General features: G+C 44.8%; 1 protein-coding gene and 1 long non-coding RNA gene across 3 annotated transcripts in view; one reads left to right on the top strand and one right to left on the bottom strand.

Annotated features, from left to right (window-relative positions):
• PPP1R21 (protein phosphatase 1 regulatory subunit 21) overlaps window positions 1-15106 on the bottom strand; it is a 39218-nt gene extending 24112 nt beyond the window's left edge. The window contains exons 1-7 of one of the 2 annotated variants that reach the window (XM_083733302.1): window positions 14654-15106; window positions 10184-10252; window positions 8235-8381; window positions 6122-6220; window positions 2233-2397; window positions 1820-1878; window positions 1019-1113 (exon numbers count right to left, since the gene is read on the bottom strand). In XM_083733302.1, the coding sequence (XP_083589428.1) occupies window positions 1019-1113; window positions 1820-1878; window positions 2233-2397; window positions 6122-6220; window positions 8235-8381; window positions 10184-10252; window positions 14654-14713 (694 nt within the window). In that variant the 5' untranslated portion in view covers window positions 14714-15106. Of the gene's footprint in view, window positions 1-1018; window positions 1114-1819; window positions 1879-2232; window positions 2398-6121; window positions 6224-8234; window positions 8382-10183; window positions 10253-14653 lie in introns of both variants that reach the window. The other variant, XM_083733301.1, reaches the window with a different exon arrangement.
• Window positions 2375-4668, top strand: LOC310842160. The gene is made up of 2 exons (XR_014562947.1): window positions 2375-2507; window positions 4061-4668. It is a non-coding gene; the product is annotated as an uncharacterized lncRNA (long non-coding RNA).
• Window positions 15107-25083: the final 9977 nt, after the last annotated feature.

Raw genomic sequence — 25083 nt, 5'->3', positions numbered from 1 at the left:
TTAGAGGGTATGTAGAAAGTGGATGAGTCTTAGGTACAAAAAGCCCCAAGCAATGGATGGTTTCAGCTATTCAAGCAAGCCACAGAGGATAGACAATTGGCTCAGGACTTTTCTCTGATGTGCCACCAGGATCTGCATCTCTTGGCATGGGAGCGGGACAGGAACAAGAAGAAGAGAGTTTTTGGATTTGATATCCCGCCTTTCACTCCCTTTAAGGAGTCTCAAAGCGGCTAACATTCTCCTTTCCCTTCCTCCCCCACAACAAACACTCTGTGAGGTGAGTGGGGCTGAGAGACTTCAGAGAGGTGTGACTAGCCCAAGGTCACCCAGCAGCTGCATGTGGAGGAGCGGGGACGCGAACCCAGTTCCCCAGATTAGGAGACTACCGCTCTTAACCACTACACCACACTACACCACATTACTTTTAATGTTAATGAAGGAATAATAAAGAAGAGAGACAAGCCCCATTCAGTGGCTCATTCTGTGGCCAGCAATTGTTTGATTACCCCCAGCCACCCTGCCCTAACATCAATTTCCACTGCATCATCCCTCATGTGATTGTATGTAGAATGTTATGTCATTCCCAGAATGCATGAGAGAGACAATCTGTTACTAGGAGCACAGGGCAGCTGCCAAAAAAGGGCAGCTTATCTGTCGCCTTGCCCTGCCCATCACTTAACAGGTACCTGTACCTGTCTTGGTGCAATTACTGCATATGTTTCACTACCCCTGTTCCAGATTTGTTGGCATAGGCAGAAAATTTGTGTAATTGCATCCATACATTGGTTGAGTTGTAATACACACTACAGAAACAGAGATGGAAATTTAACACAGCACTGCCATTTTCAGCGGCAGCCCTGTGTGTCTTATCAAGCAAAATTCCAGCCACAGTCTGGTTGCTGACTGGGCAAAACTAAGTTCAATTATTTTTGATGAATTGGGATGGGGAAATCTCAGCTTTTCAGTTTTCTATAGTTTCTTTTTGGCACACAACAAAGGTAACCCCTGAAGTACCTACTGGTATCATTGAAAGGAACTTTTTCACTGATGATGTTCAAGGACTCCCCCAGTCTGCTGCTCAAGTCCTCATGAAGGTGCTTTAACTGCTGCTGGCTGGGTGATAAAAAAATAAGACAACAACATTAACTATTGGGTTTTGGGGTGCTTACTTGAAGCTGAAAAAACCAAATGCATACATTTCCCATGACGTTTCACCAGTTATGTCAGCTGATGATGGGCAGGTGAGTATGGGAAAAATCCTGATGGGCCAAACTGGACCCCCTGGTAGGCAAAGATTTCCCCACCCTGGACCTATATATATATAAAAAGGTAAAACACCCCTGACAGTAAAGTCCAGTCGCAGATGACTCTGGGGCTGAGGCGCTCATCTCGCTTTACTAGCCAAGGGAGCCGACGTTTATCTGCAGTTTTCTCGGGTCATGTGGCCAGCATAACTAAGCCGCTTCTGGCGAAACCAGAGCAGCGCACAGAAACGCTGTTTACCTTCCCGCCACAATGGTACCTATTTATCTACTTGCACTTTGACGTGCTTTCGAACTGCTAGGTTGGCAGGAGCAGGGACCCAGCAACGGGAGCTCCCTATCGCGGAGATGCGAACCGCTGACCTTCTGATCGGCAATCCCAAGAGGCTCAGTGGTTTAGACCACAGCGCCACCTGCTTCCCGTATAAGGTTGCTCTTTATGCCCATGCCTATGCTAAGATGACAACGAAGCAATAATTGTTTTACAACACTATATGCCTCAATAAAATGGAACTCCTAATCACGTCTTTATTTTTTTAAAAAGTCAAGAGCATTACCATTCTTCTGTTCGAACCCTGCAGTCCTTGGCCTCTCTCTCTAGCGTTTGAGATTTGATCTAAAGGTAAGTAGGGAGAACAGAGCTGTCAATAACTATTTGCACAACCAACTCCACACAGAGATTTTGAGTATGTCTTGTAACTTTAATGAACCACAGTTTATGAACCACAGTTCTGCCCCAAAGACCACAGAAATCACTGTTGAATGACAAGAACAATCAAACAAAAATGAGTAGTTACCTCAGCACCAGGTAAAAAAATATATAATTAAAACAGTCACTCAACCTGCAAATAAAACATTGATTGAAAAAGGAAGAATTTTCCCAGTCCCAAAGAGGCCAACAACATATGAGATGGATAGGCCTTGGTGGTCTGAGATCTGGGACAGGGGGACACACAGCTTTGATACTTACTTCTAACTTGGCTTTATCGCTTTGCAATTTCTCTATTGTGTCCATGTACTTCCGAGTGAGGCCATCCACCACGGCTTGGTGCTGCGCCGCCTCCATCTCCAAGACCTCCAGCTTGCTCCTCAGCTCAGTTTCCAAAAGATTGTGTTTCTCATTGGCTTCAAAGAACTGAAACAAGAAGGGAGAGCCTGATGTCACAGAGCATCACCCAGGGGAGGGCTGGCAGCTCAGATCCAAGGCTACACTGGAACAAGCACATGCCCCTAGGGCTGCAGCTCGTAAGTAATTTCTGGCACCATTGTTTCCAGGAACGTCATAGGCTGAAAACTCTTACTTTGCCAAAGTGGTACACTTCTATTATACTGGTATTTTGGCTCTTGAACTGGGAAAAAAACAAGAGAGGGCCAAAGTAGATGTGATGCAGGGCATTTGTGCTCAGATTCTCCTCTGGTTTTGTTTTTTATTAAGTTAATATAAGTGACCCTGGCCAAGGGGGCGGGGAGAGAGAAAACAGATAAGGATCAAGGCATTAATAATCTCTCTGAAGATATATAAACATACGTATACCACTACACCCCTGCTGCTTATACCCACTTTTGTAAAAATCACAGGAGCTCCTAATCACAGATTATCTAATGTTGACATGACCCAATACTGAATCCTTCGAACACAGATGCTGAAAATTCACACAACTTTAATATCTGGTTTCTTACCTTCTTGGTTTTTTGTTTTTTAAAACCTTTATCATTATTATTATTTTACCGTTCCCCCCCCTCACCCCCCAACAAGTATAACATTTGAGCACTTCCTCCACAACTACCAAAATCTCTAGCCTTGTCTGTCTTTGGAAGCTGGACAGGCACATACACTGAAAACATGGGGAAGCTCTGCTTCTGAATTAGCTCTCCTGCAGACAGGTAAAGTAGATTTTTAAAAATTATATTTTTAATGAAGAAGTTTGAAATACCAGCAATTATTAGAACCAGTGCTAAAGAGGAGAAACAAATCACATTCAGCAAAAAATTAAAATTAAGAAATGTTTAATGTAAAGCGAGTGTCCACATGGTATTGGACATATAACGGGGGGAGCCAGATTCAAATTTGGTTCAACCATAAAGCTTTCTGGGCCAGTCACTACCTCACAGCCTTACAGCACAGGGTTGTTATAAAGAAAAAATGGGGATATACCCCTCAAAAATGGACATTCAGTAAATTTAAACAATGAGGTACTGAGATGGAGGGAGCAACAGCCATGCCCATTTTTTTTTTTACTTTAAGAGTTCCTAATGCTTTTAAGTGCAAATACACATTTACACAAAAATAACTTTATGCACAGCAGCAAGATAAGAGTTATCTGGCTCCACTGAGACCACAGGTGCTAATCTGCAGGGGAGAATTTAGCTTTAAACTGAAAAAGGAGCAACTAAGGAAAAAAAAACCTGCAGAAACAATTTGACCAGAGTCTGGAAATGAGAAAGAATGAAAGAAGCTGGTGTGTGAATGGAGTAAGCTTAAATATGTATAGCTTTCTGAGCATTACATTTGGAGGTATTTTGGTTATCACTAGAGCATTGATGAGAAAGGAAAGGTAGTATGGCTAGTAAATGTGTCTAGTCAGGAAGACAGGGACCTATGCCAGGTGAAGGGGTCATGGCCATTGCAGATTACATAGGAACGGAAGCTGCCTTACAGAGTCAGACTATTGATCCACCTAGCTTAGAATTGTGTCTTGTGACTGGCAGGGGCTCTCCAGGGTTTCAGGCATGAGTTTTTCCCAGCCCTACCTGGAGACGCCGAGGATTTAACCTGGGACCTTTTGCATTCAAAGCAGGTGCTCTACCATTAAGCTATGTGTACAGCAAAGGCTGGTCAGCAAAGAAAAACTGAAAGATGATGTAGCCCAAGCATCTTTCTAGAAGACAGGAGACCAGCCAGCCACAGATCAATCTATGCATTATCCAAACAGCAGAGACACCAACAGATGCATTTAGGGCAAACAGCTTCAGTAATGTAGTGAAAGCTACATGTTATACATGCCACTTGTTGGCAACTAGTTTTACCAGTGAGCCCCTCTGCCCTTAAGCCAACATTTCGTCTCTACAAGGAATAGCCAGCAGCAAACAGCAGACTCTGGCACTCATCTCAAGCTTTTCCCTGGGAAGGAGGAACAGGGGATTCAGCTACTGCTTCCCTCTCTCTCCTCACTTGAGCTGCTTTTGCTCAAAAAAAGACACAAAAAGATGAAGAGACTATTCCATATGTGCAGCTTTTGTCTCTGCTCCCTCTGGTCTTCGAGTCCAGAAACTACTTGGGAAAAGGAAAGAGGGAAAGAGAAACGGGGACAAAACATTTCCTTGTAAAATTCTGAGGTTTTTGCTTTGTTTATACAATAAAGTAGTGTTATAATTGTTGTTAGTGAAATAAAATGGCAAAACAGCCCCACAGTCTTTCCTGCATCTCTTCCCTACCCTCCAAAGCAACAGAGAAATGTTTTATGACCCCAGAAGAGAGAGAGAGTTGATGACTGGGGAAGGTGTCTCCCCCCCAGGTGAAGCACAACGGGCTTGAACTAGATCAGAAGTGTGGAATCTTTTTCAGCCAGAGGGTCACATTCTCTTCTGAGAAGGACCTCAGGCAAACATGGGCAGAGCAATGAATGTAAATTTTCACCTTGGAACAGTAGGCTAGTTTCTGCCCACGCTCCTCTCTCTCAGTTCTCTACCCAGGCAAACAAGAGTCACTGTCAGAGTTCAAGAGCACACAAAAGTGCTGGAGGTGGGTGTAAAGCAGAGTCAGGGAGGAGGGTGGCCTCAGGAGTCCAGGGGGCCAGACAGAGAGGCTTGGAGATCCCTACATAGCCTCTGGGCCTCAGATTTCTCACCCCTACATTAGAGAATGGGACGCGGGTGGCGCTGTGGGTTAAACCACTGAGCCTAGGACTTGCCGATCAGAAGGTCGGCGGTTCGAATCCCCATGACAGCGTGAGCTCCCGTTGCTCGGTCCCTGCTCCTGCCAACCTAGCAGTTCAAAAGCACGTCAAAGTGCAAGTAGATAAATAGGTACCGCTCCGGCGGGAAGGTAAACGGCGTTTCCGTGCACTGCTCTGGTTCGCCAGAAGCGGCTTAGTCATGCTGGCCACATGATCCGGAAGCTGTACGCCGGCTCCCTCAGCCAATAAAGAGAGACGAGTGCCGCAACTCCAGAGTCGGTCACGACTGGACCTAGTGGTCAGGGGTCCCTTTACCTTTACATTAGAGAATACTGGATTTGTTCTGATTCTATGATGTACCAAGTGTCTTGCATTCACTTAGTACAAATTTGGCATTTTTTTTCGATTCAAAGAAAGCTGGGCATCTTGAAACAGACAGGTCAGGACACTGTGAGAAACAAAGTTCCAAAATGCAGAACTGGCACAAGGCAGATGGGTCATTCTGTTGTTTAATGTTTCTTAGAAGTTATACATTTCTAGAGAGCACTGCTCCTTGTAGACTACCAGAGTTCATGGGCACAAACCGAAGTTTTTCAAAACACAGCAGAGTCACTGAACAAATTGGCCAATCTTACTTAAAAGACAGCCTTTAATGATTTGTTCTAAAAGTCTTACCCACTAGGGCTGCTAACCTTTTTTGGTGGACACCTTTTCCAAACTGGATAAACTATTGTGGGCAACACACACACATACACAAACACCATAGCCAAGTCCATGCAACCTTTTTTATTTGCTACAAGATGTTTCTTTCATGCCTAATTTTAGGGCGGGAGCAGGGGAGGGACTCCTGTGAGTGCCAGAGAAGGCCTCTGTGGGCACATGGGCATCACAATGGCACCCCCTCCTGTACAAGTTGCCATGGAATTTAAATAGCCATCAAATGTGTACTACCAAATTACACACCTGAATATGCAGCCGCTCGTTCTCTTCTATTTTCTTCTGAAGGTCTTCATCAAATACGTTTTTCTGTTCTTGGCTTAACTGGGATGCGGGTTCACCGGTCTTCTAAGAGAAAGCAAAAGCATTCCTGCTTACTGAATGTACTTAAAGACTACTCCATAATCATAGCTCCTGTGGATAGTTAGTACAGCAAAATATTGGAACTGCTTACGGTTTTCATACATGGGATTTCTTTAGAGTTACTACAGAATGGACTAGAGAGTGAGTTTTCAACTTGGGACTTCCTGATCTGTAGCTCAGCTCCTTAGTCATTGACATTAGCTCTTCCCTGAATAGGTTAGGCTAGGTATGGACAACTTTTGCCCCTCCAGATGTTGCTGGACAACAGCTCCCAGCAGCCCCAGCAAGCATGGCCAAAGTTGGGAGTTGTAGTTGAGCAACATCTGGAGGGCCACAGTTTCAAGGAAGCAGCGAGCAACATGGACTCCTGAACCCAGAGCTCCTAGTTCCAGTTCTCTATGGCAGCACATCAACCTCTGAGGGCACCCCACTCTCCTAACTTTCCCTTTATCTATTTTGCTGTCTGCCCAGAAGGCCGTAATTTTGCGCAATTTCTCACTTCCTCAATTGTACAATGGAGAGAATGTGGGCAATGCTTGGCTTGCTTCCTCCTCTTGCTTTTATTGAAGATCCTGCACCACGGGTTCTATAAAATGTGCTAGTCATAACGATTTAATGAGAAGCAGGAAACGAGCAACGATCTGGCTTCATCTAGCAACATCTGCTTTCAGAGATTGCATCAAATGGCAAGAAGGCATATTACGCAGTTTAGTTGCTCAAGCTAAGGGGGTCTAGTCCTGGGCACTGCCCAGATAAGTGCCTGGGAATCAAGCATAATGTGGTACTCAGGGTTCCTCAGTGGAAGGGCATGGTATAATTGTAATAAATAACCAGTCCACTTTTGTTGTTGTTGTTTAGTCGTTTAGTCGTGTCCGACTCTTTGTGACCCCATGGACTAGAACATGCCAGGCACACCTGTCTTCCACAAGACACTCCTTCATGGATCACTGCCTTGTATGGCGAAGGGGCTTAAATAACTCAAAGAAGCTATAAGCTGTGCCGTGCAGGGCCACCCAAGATGGACAGGTCACAGTGGAGAGTTTTGACTAAACGTGATCCATCTGGAGCAGGAACTGGCAAGCCACTCCAGTATCCCTGCCAAGAAAACTCCATGGACAAAGTCCATTTTAGGACACATCAAATACTAAAATAGTGACGGGGGGGGGGGGGATCAGATAATACAGCTGGAAAGAAACCTCTTAGACAGCAACCCAATGCACAATTACCTTGGAGCAATACCCAAAGAGCATAGTGGGGCTACCTTCAGAGTAAATATGAATTAAGATTGCATTATCAGTATCTAACAGGAAGAGCAGAGAAGACCAAGCAGTAACCAGGAATGCCAAACAGGGCAGACGCCAGAGGCACCTGCTGAGGCCTAAATTTCAGCAGGGAGCCCAGTGTTCAGAGTCCCTTGAATCTGACCATGGCAGCTCACTTGCTTATCCTCCTTCTCCTTCTGGCCTCAAGAGGATAAGGGAGAAAAGGGTGGTGGTAATGAGGAGCATCAGCTGTTGCCACCTGATTACTTGTCAGCTCTTTGCCTGGGAAAGCCTGCTTTCAAGAAACACTTCCTAGGTGACCTTGGACCAGCCACTTCAACCTGGCGCACCAAAAGAAACTGATATATTCACAAAGCAATCCTACCCATATTTACAGTTTGTGCAGTGGTGCTTACTCTAGCCTCAATAATACAGACTTCTATGAGCCAACAGAACACATTCATAGAAGAGGTTCCCCACTGCCCCTCTGCATGAGTCATTCCTCTGCCTTGCCCTCCTTCAAACTAGCCCTCCAACTGCTGGAGGTGGGTAATTCTGCCATGTCACAGAGCCGGCTGTGCTCCCTGACCCAAACGACAGCTCATGAAGAAACTTATTTTCGGATCCAAGAGCAAAGCCTAATACTTCAGGGGGTTATATCTCAACCAACAGAAGGCTGGGAAAATGCTGCTTCACAAAAATACTTGCACAGGTTGATTCAGCTAGGTACCCACCTTGTTCTTCTTGCCTTTAGATTCACTTAGGACAAGTTCATCCTGAAGCAGCTCTACCCTCTTTGCCAGCTGTTGGTTTCGAAAGGTCAGACTGTCCATTTCCTGCTGCAGCTTTCTGAGCGACTGGTCCTTCATTTTCAGTTGTTCCTACATTTGGGGGAAGCAGTTTTATCACAATAGATTCGACAAGATTTTCTTTTTCTTTCGTTTTTTACAAAGCAGGAAGCTGTCCTAATTTTTTAAAGAAAGAACACTTCCCATCCCCTGTTTTTACAGAGTATCCAATCCACAGTGCACTTTCTCCACCCACCAGGAAAAGACAGAAGGGGATCTATGAGATCTTTAAATGCTAATCAATTCCTTTCTGAGCTTTAACTACCCTACTGCACCAACAATAGTAAAAGCAAATTCTTATTTACTGCTTCCATATAAATCTGTAGACCGTATACAGGGAAGAGATTATACACTGTGTTATGAGTTGGGAGAGGCATAGCAGATACTATTTTCCTTAGAAATACTGGAATAAAAGACTGAAATTCTGAAATGAAAACCCAGCATAAGACTAGTTTAAAAGAGAAATAAAGGAATTTGAATTCTTAACTAGTAGCATCTGTTTTAAGCAACCTTGGGTATTTTGCTATTGCTATTTTAAACAACTCAGAGGTAGGGCAACTGCCTTGCATGCAGAAGGTCCAAGGTTCAAATTCTTGGTATCCTCATGTAAAGTTGGGGAAAGCTCCCATCTGAAACATCTGAAGCTAGATGAACTAATGGCCTGATGAAGTATAAAGGAAATTCCTATGTTTCTAAGTTCCTATGCTTGCTCCTGAGATTTTCCCAACCCTGTTAATCTGCTATTCAAAATAAAAGCAATCTTTTGGATAAGCATGTTGATTCTGGCTGTACCACAATATGCACATTCAACCAGGCTGGCAGTACTGCAGGAGAGTTAGGCAGATGTCATTTTTTTTTCCAGCCCCTCTGTGCAGCTTTCTTGCACAGCTTCAGAGAGGGAGGAACGTAAGACACTTTACGAAAACCAGGTGGCAAATTATTTATCCACCCTTATAGCAGCAAGAGAAAGGAAGAAATATCATATACCTAACTACGAGGATTTAATTCATTTTGTTCCTTATTCATATACTTATTGGATTGATATCGGCCGTTCCAACAGCACTTTCAAGGAAGCTAAAAACATTACCATTGCACAAGCCAGTTACAGTAATTTGGTATAAAATCACAACAAAGAGCGATCTCCAACAAAGCAATTCCATTAGTGCAAGGGCTTCTGTTTGCACAACTTCCACTCCTGGCACGATCTCCCCAAATCTGTTCTGCGGGGTTGGGGAGACCCCCAGAACAGATTTAGGGCACAGATAGAGAAAGAGGAGAGGCAGGAATTTCTGTTGCACAGCCAAACATCCTTGCACTAATGGAACTACTTCAGTGAGTACCACCCAGACAAAAGAAATCGTATGATGATTCTTGAAGTAATCTTGGATAACAGAATTGGGCAAGCCCCTTGGGTGCTGTCAGTTGAGAGTTATGTTGATAACAGTCCTGGAAAGCAGATGTGGGATTCTGCCCCTCCCTCTGCTGCTGACAGCTAGTGGTCCTCTCTCCAGTAGCAGTAGTGGTGGAAAAAAGAAGGCTGGTTCTCATTGGCCTCACCCTCACTTGCCAGCAGAGAGGCGCCTTCTGCAGAAGCAGCAGCAACAGATCTCTAACATTCTATCAATACACGCTGTGGTGTGTGTTCTTCAAATATCCAAGAGATGCTTGACACCTTATATGTCAACAAAAAACAGCCTGGCCCTTGAATGTACGCGTGACATGGAGATGGTGCCAACCCTGTACAAACAAGGCAGATCTGCACAGAACTGTGTATGTAAGCAAGCGGTAAATGTCAGAATCAAGCTCATTTTCGCTTCATTGTTTTAAAAGCATACCTTCAGTGATGCTGAATTTGCTTGCTCATCCACCACACCCTTTTTCAGTACATGGTTCTGAGCTCGAAGCTGCAAAAGAGAGACAATGAGAAATCATTAACTCAATGATGAAGCAATGAGGTTGCATCGAGCTGATCATTAGCCACCTGCAAAATCTTGCCTTTCTCTAGGAAAATAAGCAGCACACTCAGAGGACCACAGAAAAAGCATAAACGTCATTTGTAAGCTCATAATATGGAATCTAAATCAAATTTTAGACTTGGGCAAGTCAATTTAGCCACCTAATTTTTTCAAGATGCGAAGGGCATTGACAACAGAGAACTTCCAGTGCAAATCTGATTGTGGTTGCTAAAGTACTTTTAGCTACAAAAGGTCTGGAGATATTGGCTCCATGGAGAATTTGATGGCATTGGTTCACAGTGTGTCTCAGTAGCCCAGTGATTTTTGAAGTAGAAGAATCTGGAGCTTTGCGGGTCTATTGGACTCAGAAGTGACACCACCACAGAATGGTCTGCAAACTATTTACCAGGGAAGGTCTCCATCTCAGTAGCAGAACACATGCTCTGCTGCAGAAGGTCCTAAGTTCAACCCCTGACATCCCCAGGTGGGGCTGGGCAAGTTTCTCTGCCTGAAACCGTGAAGAGCCTTTAGCAGTGAGGGTAGACAAAACTGAGCTGGACCGACTGGTGATCTGACTTGGAATCGGTCACTTCAGTTGCCTATCAATGGTTCAAAATCCCCAATTAGATGGATAGTAATAAGTATGGCTCCCTGAAAAATATATTGCCTCCTGCAGCTGGTCTTTCTCTTCAATATGAAGGTGCAGGGGAATGTTGTGTGGGCTGTGTTCTAAGGTCACATGCAACTATCACAAAATGCAGCAGGCCTGGGCATTGACACACATGGCGCTGACCCGAAAACTAGAAAATGTCCCTAGAATCCCCATCAACACACAGCGTTCCTCAGCTGACATTCAGGAGTTACTCGTCAATGAAGCTGATGTAGGAAACATTCAACAGCAGCAGTACACGACACTTGCAATGTTTCATTTAAATTACAGTTTTAAAAATCATACCAAACTTAAAACAGACTGTCCTTGCTCTTCAAAAAAGTCAAACATTTTCTCTTTGGGGGATGGTGGCTGAAAGAGTCCAAATTCCACTTCACCCTTTTCAGAATGGAAGTGCCTTTGATAGCCGACTGGGCGGTGTTCCTTTGTGTGCATATTTACACGACTAGGAAAACGAATTTTAGTGCTTATTTTGATAAAATGTTAATGACACTGGTGAACAAGGCATTTAAACGACAAGTTACTTTCCCAGTTGACGTGGCATGCAAAATACACATTTTTAAGCCATTAACTGGATTAACTGTTTTGTTTCATATTTCCACACTACAACACATAGTGGTGCTTCTTTATGTATAGCAGGCATGTCCAACAGGTCGATCACGATCTACTGGTCAATCGCGTGCGTGTCCCTGGTCAATTGCACCCGTGCGGTCCTTACTGATCCCCCCCAAAAAGCTCAACGTTAGGTCAGTACTCCCCTTAAAAAAGCTCAACAATTTATTCCTGACTATGACAATGGGTAGATCACAGCCAGTTTTTTTATATACTGGGAGTAGATCACAGTCTCTTGGAAGTTGGACGAGCCTGATCTATAGGATTACCAGCATATGTTTTGCTCCAAACAGGTTCATCTCTTCTGTTGGCATCCATCTTGGGAGACCATGTCTTTAGGGGTGAAATCAAACTCTTCTAACCCATGTTGTCTCTTACAGTGATATCTACATATCATTGAATGGCCATAGTGGTCTCATGTACCTAGTAGTTAGGTATAGTACTCAGGATAGGGGTCTTGATTCAGGAAAACCTGAGCTCTCTTTTTTCATTAGGCACTGTTAGAATCACTGCCATTATCTCTTCCTCTTAGCTGTTGTAGATGGAAGCCTTATGGCAGAGCTTTCCAAACTGTGTCGAGATATGTAGGTATGTAATGTGAACATTCCTTGCGCTCCTCCTGGGGTTGGAAAGAAGGGGTTAGTTTAACCTCCGGTTTGCTAGCAAAATTGAATTACTGCATCACGAAATGATGCATATCTAAAAAATGTCACCAACATGAAAAGTTTGGAGAGCTCTGCCTTAAGGAATAAATCAGATGTGCTAGGGGAGTAGGGGGGAAAAAGGGAAGACTGACTGAACATCTCACCAACACTAAAGACAAAAAATATGAAGGATAGCAATAATTCAGCAGCAATGTTAAAAAAAAGAAAGAAAAAGTTGTATCCGGACAGGAGAATCAAGAGATCCACATTATCTATATCTGGTAGCTCTCACTACCAAGGAGGGCATCACTATACTAATAAGAAACTATTATTCTTAAGTGTAAAGAAGCAACTTCAAGTTAGCCCTGTGTGCAGGGGACACTCTGTCTCAATATTAATAACAGAAGATGTTGAAAAGACAGGAAAAACAGATGGCAGTTCAAAACTAGCACTAAGGAAGTATATATACTTCCTCATGACAGAGAATCTGTATCACTACCAAGAGAGACTGGTAGCAGGAAGTATCTCGGAACAAGTATTCATGTGTGTATGTGTGCATCTCCTGAGAAACTGAACTATGCAAGAATGTAGTGTACCGATAGTGCAGACCTGCTGCTGTGGAATTAACACACAAATGCTGGTATCAGAATTAGAAGTCATCAGTCATATTGGAAGAGGGAGATTGTTACATCGAAGAGCTTCAGCATCAACCCCTTTAAGAAGTGTTAGTATCACAAATAAGACTTTTTAACACTTCAGTCAATGAAAATTTACATCATAAAAGCTAGTTAGATTTTAAGATGCTACTAAGCTTTTAAAATGCTTTTTATTGATATTTTTAATATACAAGGGCTAGCTGAGCACACCCATGCATATGAAAGTGCCTAAGGATACAGTAATCACTTTGTTGTTTTTTTGCAGGACAAGCATCTGCTTTGTAAAAGGCAACAGCCCCAGCACTGTATCAGCACTAAGGGCTGGTATGGACAGCTCCTGCATTAATATCCCCTAAGTACACAAAACAGAAAACAACAGCCAACATCACAGTGAATGCAAGAAAGCAGCTGTGCAGAAAGTATGCTCTTTATTCAGCATCTAGCTGTCCCCCTGCAAGGAATGCAAAGATCTTAGGAGCCCATCTAACCCAGCATCTTATTCTCACAGTGGCCAACCGGACGCTTATGGAAAATCCACAGGCAGGACCCGAGTGCAACAGTGCTCTGCTCAGTTGCGATTTTCAGCACCTGCTTTTAAGAAACATATTCGCCTCCAACAGTGAAGACAAAACATAGCTTTTGTGGCTAGTAGCTATTGACAGCCATATCCTCATCTCTGAAAAAAGAGGGGGAGGTATGTGTATCTGCCATCACCCCTAAACTCTCCCTTCTGCCCTGGGTTAGACATTGGGATGGGCAAGTACCAACAGGCTGGATTTGATCCAGGAATGTTTAACTGCTGACCCCTGGCTCCCCACACCATGCCGATTTGCAGGTACAGTCATACCTTGGGTTACAGATGCTTCAGGTTGCGTTTTTTCGGGTTACAGATGCGCTGAAGTACCAGAACGGGTTATTTCCAGGTTTCAGTGGTCGTGCATGCACAGAAGTGCTAAATTGCGCTTTGCGCATGCACAGAAGCACCAAATTGCAACCCGCCGTGCACAGACACAGTGCTGCAGGTTGCAAACATGCCTCCCGCACGGATCTCCTTCGCAACTCAAGTATCCACTGTACACACTCAGGAACCTCTTATGCCCTTTTAAAATGGGGGGGGCGGGTTGGAGGCGGTTACTGGGTTGCTTTTATTTTATATTTTGTGGTTTTATACTATATTTTGATTTTGCTCTGTGAACTGCCCTGAGAACTCTGGGTATAGGGCGGTATAGAAATTCAATAATAATAATAATAATAATAATAATAATAATAATAATAGCAACCTGCCATACTATTTGCCCATCTAGCCCAGTACCGTCTGCTACAATGTGCAGGAGCTCTCAAATACGAGCAGCTCCCGTTAATTAAAACCACCACCTGGAACTGCCAAGGATTGAAGCCTTCTGCACGCCAAGCATGTGCGCTGCAACTGAGCCTTGGCCCTTCACCCCCAAATAAACAATGACACAAGTCATCTCTTGTTGCCCGAGGTAGCTCAACACTTCCCACGGGAGGAGAGAGCTGTCATTCCGCGCCTGTCTCTGCCCGGCTGCAACAGGACTGGGGCAGGGAGGAGGAAGCGGCGGACCCTGCCTCAGTCCTGGCTGAGCCTGGGCGGAGGCAAGCGGGGTCCGCGAAAACGGACCCCGCGGGGCTCCCGTACCCTTGCGAGGGTCTCCTCAGTATGAAGGGACCTGGGGCGGGGGCGTCGCTACGAGGCAGCCCCGCGAGGAGGCCTCCGCGTCGAGGGGGCGGCGGCGCGGCCCAATACCTTGGAATACTCCTGAGCCAGCTTCTGGTACTTCCCTTGCAGCTCGGCAGCCGCCGCCATGGCCGCTCACCGTAGGCGCGGCTGAGGGACGGGGAGACCCGCTATCCGGAGAGCCGCCCCGCCGCTCAGCCCACAGCGGGAGACGCACTTCCGGGTTCGGGCGGAGCTGGCGCGCTGACGTCACCGCGCAGCCTCGGCCCGGCACCCGCTGATCCGCCATCTTGGATCCCCTATCCGACCAGCGGCGGTTGAAAAGGGAAAAAGGGAGCGGGTCGGGAGGGGGGAAGTAGGCGACGTGAAATTGCCCCTGCCGCAGTAGGCACTGCCGGGTGAGGGGAGCGGGGCTTGAACCATAAACGGCCGCTGCCCGTTTTCTCGTGGACGGCGGGCGGCCAACGGAAGTCGGGGCGGAACATGTGATTGCGGGCGCCCTCTGCGTCCGCGCGCCGCTACCGTCGTCATGGTAACCGGCGCCCTGGTCGTCTTCTACGGCGGTTCGGCTCAGTGGCTACGGGGTCTCCCCCACGGGCCGCGGCTATGGACGACGCCTCCCAGAATGCAGCGGGGCGGCGTTGCCATGGCAGCCGTAGATCCTTTTCCTAGGGCTGGGAACACAAAAGGCCGGAGCTGGGGCTTCGCTGGCTGGGCTGATGCCTGGAGGGGAGGCCCTTTTCTCCACGGGCTTAGGCTGCTAGCAACCCTTGAATTTGGCGGGCCTTGCTTCCCAGCAGGGAGGATCAGGATCGCACTGCTGAGCTGACTTGGGAAAGAAAACCTGTCGCACCAAGTAGCCTCTCCATAGGGTTGCACTGTGGGCATCTGGAGAGGACACAAACCATAGAATCCTATGGAAGGGACCCCTGAGGGTCATCTAGCCCAACCCCCTGCAATGCCGGCTTAGGCAGCTGCCCCATATGGGAATTGAACCTGCATCCTTGGTCATTATCAGCACCAGGCTCTAACCAACTGAGCTATCCAGGCACTTTAGGAGTCTTCACTCCTGAACACAGCATTATTTTTTATATATAATAATATTTATTAAAGTTTTGAAAATGTTACAAAAAAGAAAAAGAAAATAAAAAATACAAAATAGAGAAAAATAAAAAACAATTAAAAACATTTCAATCTTTCCATGTCTTGTCTTTCATTTACTTGTTTCCCTGACCTCCTCACACCTCCCTTTTTTGTATTCTAATTCAATTAACAGTTTCAGCAAATCCTTTCCATTTTTGCTTTTATCTTAATAATTTATCTTAATATTTATAACTTTACATTCTCACCTATTCATAATCCAATTTTACATTATTCTATAACATTACTGCTAAAAATTTGCGTTACTTTGTTTAACCTTATCCTGCCGTAAAACACCTTGAAACTTAAAACTTAATGCTTATTTATACATAACTCCTTATATCATTTCTACTATAGCCAGACAGTTTCATTCCAACATTTTCCCTAATATTCATTAATTTTACACTAATTCCCCAAATTAAAAAAAATTCTTTATAGACTTTCCAACTTTCATCCAGCGTCCCTTTTTCCTGGTCTCGGGTTATGTCAGTCCTTACTGTCCGTTCCATTTAGTCCATCAACCTGGTAGTCTTATGTCCGAGGCTCTTAAATCTCTTCCATGCCCCTTCTGCAGATCTTCTTCTTGTTTATACTCATTGAGGAGTAGGTCTCTGGGGGATTTCAGCCCATAATTATCTCCATCTCCCCTCATCAAACCAACCCATTCCCCACCGTCCCACTCCCCACAGTCATCAATATAATCCAAAAAATATTTAACAACATATTTCAAAGTCCCTCCAAGTTTAAAAGCCTCCTCAGCTCCAGACTCCCACTGGCCCATTCCAAATTCAATCTTCCAAAACAACGGCTTATGCTCCTGCAGGGCCTCAGATCTTTCCATTTGTATTGCTTGAGGTACCATCGCAACCTCTTCCATTATCATCTGCCCTTGCATTTGCACAGTCGAACCAGTTTCCTGAGTTGGCCTCTGTATAATTTCTGCATCAGTATTCCCTATTTGTTCACATTCCCTGACTACAACAGTCATCAAATCCAACTTCTCATTCATCAAATCCATCTTCTCGTGCAGCTGCTCCAACAAAGCGCTCGTCTTGCAGAAAGCAAGCACCAAAACTTCCTCCAAACACATTTTTATTCAAGGTCGCTGTCTGCTTCCACGATCTTAATCTCGCAGCTGTGAAATCCCAAGTAAACTGCAGCAACAATTTGATAAGCTCCCTCTAGAGGAGACAGTTTCTATTTGTAACCGTCTTTTTAAAGCATATCCAACAAAAGAAAGTTACTTTCAATTTTCAAGTATTTTGTTTCTTTAGAATGCAAAAGGCAACATTGGAATCAATTTGTTTCTCTTTTTTAGCTATCTGTCAAAATGTTCCATTCACAGTCAATGGAAGTCTCAAACAATTTCTGTCTCTGACCCCCGTTCCCAGGTTTGAGACGGTGGAAACTTATTTTTCTTTACTCCCTCTCCTGCAGACATAAACAGTCAAATTGGGGATTTTAGTGGTTATAAATGAAGGAAATTTCAACCTTTACGAAACAATTTTCCAGGCTATTAGCTTACAAGGTTTTTGCTTCAGTCTATTTACAAAAAGAGGAAGGCGGACTTCCTGTTTTGAACCTTCCCGCTTCGATGCCAAATTAGGATGTTTCTTGATCCAATTTTCCGTTTCTACTCACGGGTACTTGTTTAAAGTCCAATTGTCAACAGAAAAAAGTCAGCGCTCTCCGGCAATGGCTATGCGGCTTCCCTCCGTGAAAGTAGCAATCAGTTCGCAGCACCGCGCCGCTCACCCTACTTCGCTCCAGTGCCCCAAAATGGGGTTCCCCGCGAGTAGGGGAGGCGCTCCTGGTACTCTGCCGAACCCCACGTTCCCAGGCTTCCTCCACCTGGGATTTCTAGCGGGTCCCCGCCTTCGCCGCGGCTGGAAGACCCAGTTTCTACGGAGCCCGTTCCTCCGGTCGGAGGTACTCCGCCATTCGCCGATGGCGCTAACCCAGATGTCCCTGAACACAGCATTATTGAGGACAAAGTGGTTTAGGTGGCCCTGGCCAAAGTGATGGCCAACATTTTGGGCGGATGAGGCAAATGCAGTGAGCTGAAAGTCGCCAGTGCCTACCCGCTATTCTCCCTGCATTGTTTAAGGCAGCAGCATACCTCTGAATGCCAGTTCTGAGAATGGCAGGGCTGCTATTCTTATTTAAAACATTTACATACTACAATTTCTTCCAAAAAAAGCTCAAGGTGGTGTACAAGGTGATGACCCTTGGGGTCCCTTCCAACAACCTTGTGAGGTAGGTTGCGTTGGTGGCTGGCCTAAGATAACAACAACAACAACAACAATAATAATAATTTATACTATGCCCTCCCCGGCCAGGGCTGGGCTCAAGGCAGCTAACCCCAAATATAAATTACAATAAAACGTAATAGAAAAAAACAGTTAATTAAAATACAGCTTAAAATGCAGCCTCATTTTAGTAGCAGCCCATAAATCAAGACCATAAAGGGAGGAAACATCAGATATTCACGCAACCCAGCTATCCAAGCTGGTCCTACATGGGCCAGCAAAAAAGCCCAGGGAAAATCTATATACCAAATCCCATATAAGGGATCAGACTGAGTCCAAACCAAAGGCCAGGTGGAACAGCTCTGTCTTGCAAGCCCTGCGGAAAGATGTCAAGTCCCGCAGGGCCCTGGTCTCTTGTGACAGAGCGTTCTACCAAATCGGGGCCAGTGTTGAAAAGGCCCTGGTCCTAGTTGAGACCAATCTAACCTTCTTGAAGCTCAGGACCTCCAAAGTGTTATTTATGGACCTTTAAGGTCCTCCACAGGGCCTACCCAATGAGTTTCATGGCCAAGTGGGGATTCAAATCCTGGTCTCTCCGTTCATAGTCCCAGTGCTAACTCAGTGGTTCTCAAGCTCTTTGCTCTGGACCACATTTTCAGAATAATAATTTGCTCACTCCACACTGAATTTGTAATTGATAAAAAAATACATTGGAAAACAAAAAGAAAACTCCTAGCAGTGGTTGATTTATAACGTAGACAACTACTTTTTAATATGATAATGGGGCAACCAGAAAGTATAAAACAAAAGAAAATGAATCATTCCCAAGATATAAATGAGCCTTGTTACTTATGTACCTTAAGTATGTGTAGCTCAATGAGTGAGCTTGCTTTCGCTGGGTAATCTTATTTATAGTAGGTCTAATCAAAACACTCAAATTAGACCTATGCAAATAAGCCTTTCTCTTCTGATCTTTAATTTTTTCAGAAAATATATTCTGCAAATAATAATAAAATATTATACTACACTACACTTAAATTTTTAAATATTCCTTTGATTGCCCTTGAATCTTCCTGCCACACTGGCCATCCTCTTTGCACAACAGTGTGGTGCACCACTGCTCTAACCATTACACCACACTGGCTCTGCTTTCAGGCTTCCCACAGTGGTTATCTGCTTGGCCACTGCGAGAAAACCAGGATGCTGAACCAGGTAGTCCTTTGGCTGGATCCAGGACCAGGAGGGCTCTTCTGATATGGGTGGTCTCCCAATGACCACCCTGCGATTGGCAGACAACGAAGGCTGTGGCAAACAGGCCCAGGAATAGCAGGGACTGCCAGGGCCCAATGACCTGCCCAAGGGTACCAGGTGCTAATACCTGCCGTGCAGTTACCTGTCATTGGAATTGAGGTGGGTGGTGCCCTGGGACAGTCATTTTCGGATGTGGCACCCCAAGTTCCTAATGATTCCCCCAGGAAGGCTTGCGTGGCATTGTGCTTGATGCCATTTTGGCACCAGGTGAAAAACTTTTCAGTTGCTTGGGACTTTAGATCTTTTAATCCCGTTTCATGGTGGTTGTTTCATTTGAATAGAATTTCAGTGCTGACATCTGTGCTGCACTACTGTTTTATTGCCTAACTTAGAAGCCTCACTACTCCAGCAGAATGCCAAGTACAATAGTGGTACGGAGACAGAGTATGCGGCAGGGGCAACAGTGGTGTAAACCAAAGTATACAAAGTTTTAAAAACCCAGATAGCACAGAAAATATGAAAAAACGCATGCTTCAACGAAGTCCAGGTCATGATGGGAATTTGTAGCTGTTGTTACAGGTAGAAAAGGCTTAAACTTTGACAGAGATTCCAGAGGTGCGTGTTTACTTTTGAGCTGTGCCTACATTTTTTTTTTGAAGATTTAAGTCACTTCTCTGGATACTGAAACCCAATTACAGTGGTACCTCAGGTTAAGTACTTAATCCATTCCAGAGGTCTGTTCTTAACCTGAAACTGTTCTTAACCTGAAGCACCACTTTAGCTAATGGGGCCTCCTGCTGCTGCCGCACCGCTGGAGCACGATTTCTGTTCTCATCCTGAAGCAAAGTTCTTAACCTGAAGCACTATTTCTGGGTTAGCGGAGTCTGTAACCTGAAGCGTATGTAACCTGAAGTGTATGTAACCCAAAGTACCACTGTAACGTTTTACACGTTCCCTGTGAATAACCCAATTTGCTCTTTATCTTGAAGTTCACTAGGGGGAGCTTTTTGTCTGTGATTGGAATGTAAGCTCCGCTTTTCTGTACAGTACTTTCAGAAATAAAATAGAAGCTCCCAATTCAACTAAAGTTGGTTGTGTGACTAAGGCCGAAACTAGACAAGTCACCACTCGTACAATTAGCAATTGTGTGAATGGCTTTTAAAAAGTAAATAGCATGTGTGTTGAGTGGACACCCAATGTGGTCTCTGTTTGGACCCAGGCCCCACTTTGCAAAGAAGAAAACCTTTTATTATTTACTTGAAGTATTTCCACACACCCCTCGTCATCTGAAAAAGGTTCACAGAGCAGCTTACAGAGTTCTTTCTGGATCAGAGCAAGGATCAATTCCACGTACATTGTGTATCACCCAGGGCTGAGCAATGTATTGAATTGGCAGGAAGCGATTCATAAATGAAACAATAACCAAAACAAAAATTCCCCAATATCTCTGGAAACTCACAAGAAGGGGTTGAAGCTTAAGGTCATAGCTTGTACAGTTGTACCTTGGAAGTCAAATAGAATCCATTCCAGAAGTCCGTTCAACTTCCAAAATGTTTGAACACCAAAGAGCGGCTTCTGATTGGCTGCAGGAATATTCGGCTTCCAAAAATAGTTCCCAAACCAGAACAGTCACTTCCAGCTTTGCGGTGTTCTGGAGCCAAAACATTCGAGAACTAGGCTGTTCGAAAACCAGGGTACGACTGTAGGTTGTATCCAGCATCTAGTACTCAGTGCTATCTTGATTCTGTAAAGTGAAGGCTCAAGGTTTATCATGACCTATCCTTAATTATATATATTTTTTACCCATCCTAGCTTGGGTCCGTCACCAAATTTTATGACCGCAAACATCACAAGTTAATGCACCATGTAGTAAAGTTCTTCCTTCTGCCCAGTCATGTACGTTTACGGGTTCTGAGAATTTCACTACAGTTTTCTGTGAACTGGGGAGGGTGTGAGGAGAGAACCAGAAATTGTTGGGAAACGGCTATTGTGAGTCATGCAAAGCCAGCAGCTCTAGCTGAACCCAGCCCTACAGAAACCGATGCTGCAATGCTCCAAACGGCTGTTTTGTTTCTGTTATCATAGCAACAGTAAGGCTGAGCAGCAAAATGTACATGGTTTCCCATGACAGTCATGACAAATCTCTCTTGTACAGGCAGTGCCTTTTAAATCTCTCCAAACCCAGTTATTCTTTACTGTACTTAGAAAAGCAGGCATGAGGGGGAGAGCAGAATGTACAGACAGGTGTGTGCTTGGTTACACATAAAATCCATAAAATATTGTGATGCTAGGGAAGCATTATGGGCTACTGACGTTGCCACAGCAAAATCCCATGTAAAGCAAATACAAACCTCTGTTCTGCACTTCTCTCCTAAGCTTATTTTAATCCTCCATACTTGCAAAAAACACTTTACTAATATGATATTGGGGCCAAATAAACCACATTGCATCATTTTAAAATAAGAGGGAGCGGCATTTGACAACGACTCCAGTTTATTGTACATGTGTATGGTTTTCAGATCCTGTAATAACTTGGTTTAAGGCATCTCCCTTTATTCCTGATACGGGCCAAGTGGCTGTGAGTTTCTGTTTCATTTCTCACTATGTCCTGATGTAGGTTCAGTCCAGGGCATTGTGGGACACTTAAAAGTGGCAGTCAGTACCTGGGCCTGGCACTGATTGGATAACCTCAAAACTTTATGGGCACCTTAGTTGGCATCAGGGATAGGCTCTGCCAGAGTGCTGGTTCCCCCGTTGCTGTTCCCTGGTGCCACATATTAACATCAGGCTTAGCAAAACCTGCCTCTTGCTTGACACACTCTGGTCTCCACCAGCAGGACTTTTTGTAGCCACTATTCCAAGGGGATCTGCAAGCACAACCATTTGCTTGTTGCATATTAGCAAAGCATACACTCCAACATTTCTCCAGTGAAAACAGGGACGTCCTATTCAACAACAAACAACAACAACGAATAATAATAATAATGCCATTAATTTGATTTTAGAATGCATTTCAATTAATTGATTGTGATTTTATGTAAACTGTGTTATTTTTATTGTTGTTAGCCACTCTGAGTCTGGCTTTGGCTGGGGAGGGCGTGATATAAATAAAAAATTAAATTTATAATTAAATAAAATTATTATTATACTTAATAATAATAATAATTGTTGTTGTTGTACTATTTATACCCTACCTATCTAACTGGCTCACTTCAGCCAGCCTGGGTAGCTTCCAGCATACAGTGGTACCTCAGGTTACATACGCTTCAGGTTACATACACTTCAGGTTACAGACTCCTCTAACCCAGAAATAGTACCTCGGGTTAAGAACTTTGCTTCAGGATGAGAACAGAAATCGTGCTTAACCACTGTATATAAAACATAACAAAACATTAAACGTTTTTAAAAAACCTTCCCTATACAGTCCTGCCTTCAGATGGCTCGGGGTCGGATAACTCCATGCCCTCCAACACTTCTCCAATGAAAACAGGGACGTCATAAGGAAAAGCCAGACATTCCAGGATCAAATCAGAAACCGGGACGGCTTTTATAAATCCAGGACTGTCCCTGGAAAATAGAGGCACTCAGAGGGTCTGTAAATGGCTGCCTTTATCTCTTATGCAGAAAAGTATATCACTCCCCTTTGGGGAGCAGATCTGGCCTCTGCCAAGTCTTCACTGACAAGGACATTGTAGAAGGCGGAAATGTGTCTCCATACTGAATTTGCCAGGGCATGTATGCAACAGTGATTTCAGCCTGACTTCCCAGCCCTGCCAATGTAAGGGTAAATATTTCTCTAGTGTACGTTGTTTAAATACAGAGCAAATGTTCTAATCCTCCCTGAAACCATTTCTTAAACAACAACCACAACATATCCAGAAACAGCCCAGAAACCACTCTAGTTACGGTGAATCCTGGCTCTTCTAGAGTTAAACCCTTTAAAATTAGGTCTTGCCGAAAGCTGGCTCAGTTGCCTAGCAACTGCAGCATGGGATGCTACTGTCATTCACGGGGTACTTCCCCTAGAGAGTCAACCTTCTGCTCACACAAAGCAGGTTATGATTGGGTGGAGATGACATCATACCGCTTGACAAGAGCTCCCAAAATTTTTCTTTTACAAAGAAAGGCAACTACTTTTGAAACCGGTTCCAGGGGAAATTCCCAAGGAAGGACCTTACGGATTCCTAAGGCAGTTTATCCAGAGCAAAGGAAGAAAGGCTCAGGCTTGGGACCCACAGATAGTCCTTCAAGCTTCTCTCTCTCTGGCCAGAAGTACAAAGGGCTTCTGCAAGTCATAGACCCCACCAGGCAAAATGGCGCTGCCTCTCCTCATCCCAAGCCTTATTTACCTGGGTTGAGTCCAGAGATGTGAGAAGCAGCAGAAAGTGCTTACAAGAGCTCAGCGAGATCTCACTGGAAATGGCCACCCCCTCAGCTTCTCCTTGCTTCTCTGGTAGGTTGGTGGGGTGCTCACAGGGCCACTGTCCCTGAGGATTCTGCCGCCTGAGGCGACTGCCCCAGACCACCTCATGGATGGGCCGGCCCTGGTTTCAGCACACATAGGTTGGAGAAAATAATGGAGGATACGGCTTTCAGTGGCCACTAGCCATGATGCCTATGTGAGGCAGTCTCTTCCTGAAATTCAGCTGCTGCAGATAATAATGATAATGATAATGATAATTTATTATTTATACCCCACCCATCTGGCTGGGCCTCCCCAGCCACTCTGGGCAGCCTCCAACAAAATATTAAAATACAGTAATACATCAAACATTAAAAGCTTCCCTAAACAGGGCTGTTTTCAAATGTCTTCTAAAAGTCTGGTAGTTGTTGTTCTCTTTGACATCTGGTGGGAGGGCGTTCCACAGGACGGACGCCACTACCAAGAAGACCCTCTGCCTGGTTCCCTGTAACTTGGCTTCTCTCAGTGAGGGAACCGCCAGAAGGCTCTCGGCACTGGACCTCAGTGTCCAGGTAGAACGATGGGGGTGGAGACGCTCCTTCAGATATACTGGACCGAGGCCATTTAGGGCTTTAAAGGTCAGCACCAACACTTTGCATTGTGCTCGGAAACGTACTCAGAAACAAACCATGGGAGGAGTGTTAGTGTGCTTGGGTCTTGCTTGCAGGCTTTCCATAGGTATCTAGTTGGCCACTCTTGAGAGCAGGATCCTGGACCAGATGAATCATTGGCCTGATCCAGAAAGCTCTTGTGTTCTTACTAGACACCTCTCGACTTTTGCACGGCTAAAAGGTAGCCCGCTGTACAGATGTTAAGAGTCACATCTCTTCTTATTGACTTCCTTCTCCCATGTTTGCCTCCGACTCCCGGCATAGACCTTGGAATTATACTTACGATGGAATGTGGTGCTCTGGCTGAAAAAAAAAAGACCCCAATTTCTGTTCTAAGGGGGAACAACTACGTAGTGATGCAGCAATAAAACTGCTGGCTCGTTTGCAAAGCTCAGCAGGGTCTGGTAGGGTTTCAAATTGAAGGGGGGACCACGCATTGAGATTCCTGCATTTCAGGGGGTTGAAATGGATTACCCTTGGGATCATTTCCACCTCTACAACTCCTCCTCTTGGGCAGCCCCCAGCCCCTCAGAAACATCATAGAGGGGCAGGGAGATGCAGAAGGGAGAGAATCCTGTCCTTGACGTACCTCCGTGTGTGACTGAAGCTTTACACTAGAATTGTACTGTTCTGGGGCAAACAAATGGCAAGACCATTGAAGGGCAGGGAGCTGCCCGTTCCTTGACTTAAGTGGAGATACCATCAGCAGCAGTGGTTTGAGCCTTGATCCCAATGGCATCAGCGAGCATACCAGCTCACATGCTTCCTTGAAGTTAAGCAGATGGT

Source organism: Podarcis gaigeae (assembly GCF_964106915.1).
Source record: "Podarcis gaigeae genome assembly, chromosome: 3".
Taxonomy (NCBI): Eukaryota; Metazoa; Chordata; class Lepidosauria; order Squamata; family Lacertidae; genus Podarcis; species Podarcis gaigeae.
This window is presented reverse-complemented; position numbering and strand designations above follow the sequence as displayed.